Below are 9,726 nucleotides of genomic sequence, written 5' to 3' on the forward strand. Positions count from 1 at the left end.
TTTCTCTTCACTTTTTTTTTACGGTAATGGTAGCTGCTATCACAACCAATAGAAAAAATCTCATAAATGGTTCTAAAATACTTTCAAAAATGGTTCTGCCTCGTAAAATGCCTTGCCATATTAAAACATCAGGATATGTTTAGGTTGTATGTATGGTTGCTATGGAAACCGTTGAGGAAATAGGAATTCATCTATGCAGGGAATTATGAAAATGAATAACTGAATGGACCTGAATAACGACGTAGTGTTGCCGCAGAATTATGAGCTGCCGTTTTCACAGACAATGCCATATCATTTTTGCGACGAGGCTTTGGGAATGAGATCACATTGGCAGAATTCATAAAAGAATAACAAAAAGAGGTGGACGCTGATTGACTGAGGAGTCGCCGGTGATTTGGTCGATGTACGTCATTGACGAGAAAAATAATGAAATAATCGACCCTCTTTGTTTTCTTTTGTAAGGGGCGTAGACATGTGATAACTTTGCGAAAAAAGTTTGTTATTGATCATGTATAAGCGTTTGATGTGAATACTTGATGTTCTTTGAGGGTATAAGCTACGGATTCCAAGAATCGTTTTTTTCAGAAGTGATACATGGTTGATCCTTTAAAAGAAATCCAGAGGCTTGTGCAGCGTCCCGGTATCTTAAGAAAAATCAATCCTTTTGCCTTCTAAGAGATGTATGACCTTTCCGAAATCCACTCTGCCATTCACGCTCATTTTCAATGGTGTCTTAACTTGAGATTATTAAATCTAATTTCTTCTCCCTCTCTATTCATGGTTGTTTATATCCCGTTGCGCATTCTCGGTAGAGCACAGCAAAAATAGCCTTTTTCTTTCTTTCTTTCTTTTTAGCTCAAGACTTTTGACCCACACTTTTGAAAGCTCTCGTTAACACCATTTAGTGATGTATATATAACTCATCACTTTTGTATATATGTTTCTTCATATTCCTGAAATCCTTTTAAAAGGGTTCTAAAGCTCCGTCCAGTTTGCAATGTTTGAGGTTACAGTACAAAGCGACTTATACCGCGGTGACATAAGCCTGCTCCAGAAGGATTTTACATTGTCAAAGAATGTCATAAATGTTGATAGCGTTTAGGTACTTGTGTTTGACAAAATATCTTTACCTAGTCCATTGACGAAATAATAACAAAAAGAAGAGAACAGCATAGAAGTGAACAGAACTAAACTATGAAGAAGTACAATTTGTAAGACGAGTTAATTTGTACAAAATAATAACAAAAAGAAATAAAGAAATATACAAACCACTTTGTACCGAAAATAAAACATCAACATACTTTAACAAAGGCATGGAAATAATCCTCTATTTTTTCATTCACTTATTTATCTATTCATTCAAGAATTTATATACTTATTTACAGTTAAAAGCCCAAATCGAACAAGTGGAGGCGTCTGTTGCAGTCGAGGTTACTGAAGCAGACGGGGAGGGCGAGGACGCAGCTGCTCAGGTAGGAGGCGGAGACTAAAAATATAACAGGATGTTGGATTAAATCTCTGCGTGTGTGAAAATAATGTACAAAGGGATAAAATGCCGTTGTTTTTATCATTATGTGTTATCACCTGTACTTCGATATCAGCTGCTTCTACTACTACTATGATTGTTATATTAATGTTGTTATCATCATCATCACCAGCCGTTGTTATTACGACTGCTACTGCTGATGCTATAATTGATGATGATAATGATGATAAGGATAATCAATGGTAATAGTATTAATAACGATAACTATACTGATAATGGTTATGATAATGATAGAATTTATGAAAATAATGATAATATAAACAACAGCAACAATGATAATAATAATAATAATAAAGATGACGACGATAGTAACGACAACAATAAATATCATCATAAGAATAGTAATAAGTATAATAATAATGATAGTATTAATAACAAAATGATACATAAAGATAATGATAATGCCAATGATAGAGATAACATTAACGATATTAATGACATTAACAACTATAAAAAAAATCACCATTTTGACAAGTAAAACAACACAGATAAAAAAAAAAAAATCGAGGAGAGTAACAGAACCCTTGTACATTCCAGAACGCCGAGGGCCTAACACAAGCAGACACAGACGAGCCCAAAAGTTTCTCCAGCAGCGGGTCAGCAGAACGCTAGCATATTACCTAGAGGCGAGGAGGCTGAACGTGACGGAGGACTTACAGGCTGTTATTTCTTGTCTTCTTCCAGGGGTTACTTGTATATAGTTTTGTGAGATTGTATATATTATTGATTTCTTTTGTATTACTGTGTTTGTTATCCTGTATATAGTCTGTTTTTTATGTTATCATTATTGTTACTGTTATTTTTTATATTATTATAGTAGCTTTGTTATCATTGCCATTATTGTTATTATTACCATTCTTTTTTATTATTATTATAACCATCATTTTTTATTATTATTATAACCATCATTTTTTTATTATTATTATCATTATTAGCATTGTTATTATTACTTTTATTATTATTGTTATTTTTTATTATTATTACTATTAATACCATTGTCATTATTTTTTTTACAATTAAAATTACCATGCGATGTAACTAAATGAAATTGCGCTTTAGAAGTGGTTTTCTGGTTATGTAAGAAGATAGAAGAGTTTTTTGATAGGAAAGATAAGGGAGCGACTGCTTAGTTGACTAATTGGGTAATAGATAGCTAGCTAAGGGCAGTGTGTGTGTGTGTGTGTGTGTGTGTGTGTGTGTGTGTGTGTGTGTGTGTGTGTGAAAGAGAGAGAGAGACCGAGAAAGAAGAGACAGGTAATTTAGGTTGCCAAACATATACCTCGATTAAGGGGAAAAAAGGTAGATTAGCAAAGTTAAGGACAGAAAAAGTTGCATAATGGATTAGCATATTTAACTCCTTAAATTCTGCCAAAGCTTTTCTAACCTGAATTTGCTCTTATAGAAAAACATGCGTCGTTTTGTTTCTTTCTTTTTACACTAATTTATAAAGACTGTAATTATTTTTTTGCTGAATGCTATTTTGCTAATGAATATTTTACAAGAATAAAATAGAAGCTAGATTTAAATTTATTTTCATTCTCCTAAAGAGATAACCGTTTTTATGCCCGTTGGAAATGTAAACAAATAATCATGTGGTAAATCAGGAACATAAAACTCACCTTATTATAATTAAACATATTTATGAAGGTAAGTAAAATAATTATACCAACTATCCTGTTGGAAAGTGTATAGAAGGTGTGTGTGTGTGTGTGTGTGTGTTTGTGTGTGTGTGTGCTTACTATGTGAGTGTGTGTGTGCTTACTATGTGTGTGTATGTCTGGTTACTATGTGTGTGTGTGTGTGTGTGTGCTTACTGTGTGTGTGTGTGTGTGGTTACTATGTGTGTGTAGTATGAACACATATGGTGGTACGCATTTATATTTAATGATAAAACAAACCTAATTATCGCCAAAGTGTATTGAAAGACCCATTTCTGAACCACATACATTCACGCGCACAACATTAATTCAACATACCTCTCCTTTCTTAGACACTTTATAATCTTTACAGTGTGCTCTTGATTATATATCTTGGTGATTAATAGTTATAATGGGCTTTTGTGCCTGCAAAAGATAGGGCAGTTAAGTTTATTTATGGGAGGAGCAGCAAAGGATAAAAGAAAAGTATAAGTTTACGAATATGTGAGATAGATACTGAGGCATTAGACATATTTTTCAGGTTTGACGTAAATATATATATATATATATATATATATATATATATATATATATATATATATATATATATATATATATATATATACATATATATATATATATATATATATATATATATATATGATATATATATAAACATATGATAGATATATATATATATACATATATATATATATATATAAACATATATATATATATATATATATATATAAACATATATATATATATATATATATATATATATATATATATATATATATATATATAAACATATATATACATATATATATTGAATTAAGAATATTAATTTTTCTAAATGAACTTGATCAAATATATATTTTTTTTGCGTCTCGAAGGCAATGTACACTTCTCGCTGATTGATATAATTGTAGTTTTTATTTAGAGATAATCCCCTCTCTGAAAAAATAAATTAATAGATAAATTATATATATATATATATATATATATATATATATATATATATAAATATATATATATATATATATATATATATATATATATATATGTGTGTGTGTGTGTGTGTGTGTGTGTATGTGTGTGTGTGTGTGTGTGTGTGTGTATACATGCCAAAAAATGGTATTTAACAGATGTTCATTACAAACTGTTCATCACAAACACACACACACACATACACACTGTCTTTTATCTTCTTTACTTTCCTATCTACCTCTTTTCTTCCTTTCTTTGATTTCCCTTTCCCCTTCTTTCTTTTCTTTTTCCTTTACTCCCTTTTATCACTTTTTTATTTTCTTCTCTTTAGTACCAGACATCATTTGGAATTCGAGAGGGAGAGGACGGCGAAAGCGATAGCCCGGTCCAGATGTTGAAGATAAGGAAAACTGACATTTCCTAAAATAACATCAAGTGACATGATTGCTGACGATCGGGGGAAAAGATTTCGTTGGATAGAGCTAGACAGATAGGGAGAAATAGATAGATATAAGTAAATAGGTTGATAGATAGGCATACACACACACACACACACACACACACTCACACACACACACACACACACACACGCACACACACCAAAATAAAGTATTTTAAGAGTTGGAGACAATGCCTGGAGAAAGGTTAAGAGAGAGAGAAAAGTAGAGAGAGAGAGAGTGAGAGAGAAAGAAAGGTAGAGAGAGAGAGAGAGAAAGAAAGGTAGAGAGAGAGAGAGCGAGAAAGAAAGGTAGAGAGAGAAAGAGAGTAAGAACGGTAGAGAGAGAGAGAATGGGAAGGAGAGGGAGTGAACAAAATACAAATATGTGATATGAATTCCATTTCCCTTGAGCTCGAATGACCAACAATACAATCACACATTTTGGTAAAATATTATATTCTGGAATGGAAACGTCATCATGTATTTCCACCTTGTTTACTTTTTATACCGCACTTTTATTCCTTCTTTTCTGCTTCTTCATTTCATTTTCAATTCCTTTTCTGCTTATTCATTTCATTCTTTATTCCTTCTTTTCAAAAGAGACTAAATGCATCAAGTTCAAATCAAATCATCGGACATCAAATAACTTTCTTTATCAGCTATCCAATTAGTGAATAATTATGGTCGATGTCTGGTTTGTGATTAAATGATTATCATCTCCAGCTCACTATTCGTCAAATAATTCCCATAATCAACATGTCAAACTTTTATCAATTAACGATTTGTTAATTGTACCTTCGATAGATAATGATAATGGTCACGGTCAAGATCATACTACTTCTGTTAATGATAATGATGATGATAATGATAATAGTAATAGTTTTCATATCAATATTATCATTATAATGACAATGATACTGCTATTATTACAAATAATGATAAAAATAATAATAATAATAATAACAATAATTATAATAAATACAATATGGAAAAAAAATAATAATGATAACAATAGTTATGATAATAATAATTATAATAATAGGAACAAGAATCATACTTATAATTATAATAATAATAATATGAAATTATTTGATTTCTGTTATTATGATTGCTTTTAAAATGATTACTAGAATCATACCCAGATTCGCAATTAAAATAATAACGATAATGGAAATAGTAATAATAAACTATATCATGAATATTATGTACCGTGGATATATGATGCTCATTCTCTCTCTCTCTCTCTCTCTCTCTCTCTCTCTCTCTCTCTCTCTCTCTCTCTTTCTCTCTTTCTCTCTTTCTCTCTTTCTCTCTTTCTGTGTTTCTCTCTTTCTCTCTTTCTCTCTCTCTCTCTCTCTCTCTCTCTCTCTCTCTCTCTTCAATATACAGTTAAGTGATATAATGTTTCAGGAAGAGAATCATTACAGATGTTTAAATTAGTCACCACGTGTTCCATTTTGTTGATATTAAGATTTGTACAATAAATCAAACCCAGGGTACTTTTTACAAAGGTAGCCCTATGCAATCATCACCTTTATTCGTTAAAAAAATAAAATATTATTATTATTATTATTATTACTATTATTATATATATATTTTGTGTGTGTGTGTGTGGGGTGGGGGTGGAATTCTTTAACCGCTGTTATTACTGTACCATTTCCCAAGAAAATACACTGATTAATAATTATTATAAAACCACACAAATTGTCAGGGTCAAAATGGAAGTGGAGCTGATGACATCATGCCTATAAGAATCATGAGATATCGGACATAACTAGATACATAATGATTTATTATTATCATTGCCTGAATTAAAAACAAAATCCCCTCTTTTATATATGCAGAGGAGTTCCTTACCCTTAACAGCTGCCAGAATACTCTTGAGACAAATTTAAGATACTTTCGAAATTATCACAAAGCAAAATGAGTTAGATTTTTACAGATCTTGTCCAGGATATCCACCAAATTAACTCTTTGGTACCCATATTGGATAAGATTAATCATATTTTGAAAACACTTTATTTGTTAAAAAAAAACAAAAACAAAAAAACATAAAATAAAGTTATACATTATTTAAATTTTAATAAGCATAAAGCTGTGTAGTTTAGCCACAATATTAGCATATGCAAAAAATCTTGGCTGATCATGAACTACAAGCTGGAAGAAGAAGTAGGGTCTGAACGCAGGGTGAACTCATTCGCGATTCCCAACTTTCTTTTGTCCAAGACCGAGAGAAGAAAGGGATAGAGGCTGAACACATATTAGTATGCGCGACTGATCTAGCCCCCGATGTGGCTTCCTGCGGCATGTTAATCCCTTCAACAGGATTTGTGCTTTCTTTGTCTTTCTCTTTTTCGCGTGGAGATTAAGCAGCAGCGTTTGGCGTCGATCCAGTGCTGACGATGAGATTAGTTTGTTACTTAACAAGAGATAATGGTAGACTTGCATAATGGTAGACTTGCTCAGTTGCATCACCTCGCTGAAAGATAAAGGAACTGGAGAAAGATAGGATGTGTAATGCACCAACACGGATATTACAAGCATAACATCGATACAGGCATTGGCAAATATATGAATATGTATTCAGGTCCTCTCAGTATCTATGCACCACTCGCAGTCCATGCCAGTAAATGCTAAACACGTGCTTCCAAATCTTACAAATATTTTTACATAGCATAATCGATTTTCTTAAGTTCTGGATTGTTCCTTTCATATTCATCACAGCTTCATAAATTTCAAGTGTAACAATACTTGTGAATATATGAAATAATACAGAACAATGATATTAGCACTGGTATATGTAAAAGGAAAAGAAAAGAAAACTAAGAAGTATATCATCCTCTTTCTTCGTTGCAGTGGCCACAACCTGCACGTCTCATTATCTCACCCCTTGGTTGGAGGGATTGTAATGAACAGACTAACAGCGGACCAAAATTTTCCCTCGTTAAGCAGCCAAAAAAAAAATAAAAAAATAAATTATATATATATATATATATATATATATATATATATATATATATATATATATATATATATATATATATATATATATATATATATATATATATATATATATATATATATATATATATATATATATTTGCAATTCCTTATAGCAGGCAGCGGCCAAGGATACGCTATATTACTAGGAAAGATACTCCTGTCTTTAGTGCAGTTGTTTAAGCGATAACGCACTGAAATGTTATAGCATAAGAAGTATGTGAATTATCAACTATCGCATAGATAATTCTTCTTTACATGGTTTAAGCGTGTGCTCATATCTGTGGGCAGAACAGATAGCTTTCAAGGAAAACATGTAACAATATCTTCGTTGAAATTATGGTCTACTTATTTTTCTCTCTCTCTGCTGAAACAGGATCTTTGTGGAAAGGGGCTGGAGGTAAATATCTTTTTATTTTATGAATCACACACACACGCACGCACGCACGCACGCACGCACGCACGCACGCACGCACGCACACACACACACACACACACACACACACACACACACACACACACATACACACATACACACACACACACATTCACACACACACCCACACACACACACACACACACACACACACACACACACACACACACACAAACACACAAAAAAACGCACACACACACATTCACATTCACACACATACACACATACACACACAAACGACCACACACAGACAAACACACACACACACACGCGCGCGCGCGCGCACACACACACAATTCTAGAAAAACATTAATATACATCAATGCATTGATTTTCGAATTATTTAGATGTCTCAAGCCTTGATAAAGATTCAAAAGTACTTGCAAAAAGTCTTCGTTATTTGCAACATGTCCTATCATATTCGGATGAAGATAAGTGCACTGGCATAGTGTTTCTAGGAATAGTTAATTTTGTAAGTTTTAAGTAGGCGAAAGCTCTAGTTCTAAAACAAAGGTGTTTGTTTTGTTTATTTCAGGTGTATTTGCTTTACGTGTGTTTTTGTATTTAGTTTGTTTTTCGTGACGTGTGCTTGTTTTTATGTGTTCATATGTGTTTTCTTTGCTTTTCATTGACTTTTCTTTTCTTTTTTTGATGCGCTTTTTTGTTGTTTTCCATAATGTGTTATTTTTTCATGATGTTTTTTTCTTTTTCATTTTTTTTTTTTTTTCGTGTTGCTTGTTTTTTCAAGTGTTTTTATTATCTTTATTTGTTTTTCTTTTTGTTTTTCATGATATACCTTTGTTTTTTTGTTTCTTTGTTATGTTTTTTTTTCTTATCAATTATCTGTGCTTGTTTTTGTTTGCTTGTTCTTCATGATTTCCGTTTCTTGATCATGATGTGTTTTTTTCGTGTGTGTTTTCTTGTTTTTATTTCAAGATGTGCATTTTCCTTTTTCTTTCTGGTTTACATATGCGTTTGCTTGATTATTTTTATCATGATGTGAGTTTGTTTTCATGATGTTTGTTTATTTTCCTTGTTTATCATGTTTATTATTATATGTTTATTTTTTCTCGTTTTTAATTGTCTTTTGAGGGGTTTATTTTTTATTTTATTTATTTATTTATTTCATTTTATTTTATTTTATTAATTTTTTTGTTTGTTTGTTTTTCATGTATTCTTTCATGATGTACTTGTTTTCATGAAGTTAGTTTTTTGTTAGTTTTTATGATGGCCATTTGTTTCCCTTGTTTGTTCTTGTTTGTTTTTCATGGTGCGTTTGTTTTTGTTTTAATGAGTTGCTTTTGTTTGTTGTTAATGATTTTCATGTTTCTGTTTTTTTTTCATGAGGTGTGTTTTACAAGATGTGCGTTTGTTTCCCGTGTTTGTTTTTATGTGTTTGTTTTTCATGACTTTTTTGTTTATTTGTTTTGTTTTGTTTTTAATGACGCGCTTTTGTTTTCCTGTTTGTTTGTTTTTCTTGGTGTGTTTATGTTTTTGTTTATTTTATGATGAAGTGTTTTTTGTTTGTTTTTGATTATGTGTTTTTCATAATGTTTCTTTTTTTTCCATTCTGCGTGTCTGTTTTGTTTTGTTTTTTAAGAGGTGTGTTTTATACGATGTGATTTTGTTTCCCGTGTTAGTTTTTCATGTGTTTGTTTTGGTTTGTTTTTCATGACTT

At 31.4% G+C, this 9,726-nt stretch overlaps 1 protein-coding gene across 1 annotated transcript in view; it reads left to right on the forward strand.

The window, feature by feature from the left end:
• The window catches only part of LOC113807025 (dynein axonemal intermediate chain 2), a 25,073-nt gene extending 22,342 nt beyond the window's left edge, over nucleotides 1-2,731 (forward strand). Inside the window, exons 11-12 of the mRNA XM_070116735.1 lie at nucleotides 1,386-1,472; nucleotides 2,084-2,731. Coding sequence (XP_069972836.1) covers nucleotides 1,386-1,472; nucleotides 2,084-2,158 — 162 coding nt within the window. The 3' untranslated portion in view covers nucleotides 2,159-2,731. The remainder of the gene's footprint in view (nucleotides 1-1,385; nucleotides 1,473-2,083) is intronic.
• The last annotated feature ends 6,995 nt before the right edge of the window (nucleotides 2,732-9,726 follow it).

Source organism: Penaeus vannamei, chromosome 39 (genome assembly GCF_042767895.1).
Source record: "Penaeus vannamei isolate JL-2024 chromosome 39, ASM4276789v1, whole genome shotgun sequence".
Taxonomy (NCBI): domain Eukaryota; kingdom Metazoa; phylum Arthropoda; class Malacostraca; order Decapoda; family Penaeidae; genus Penaeus; species Penaeus vannamei.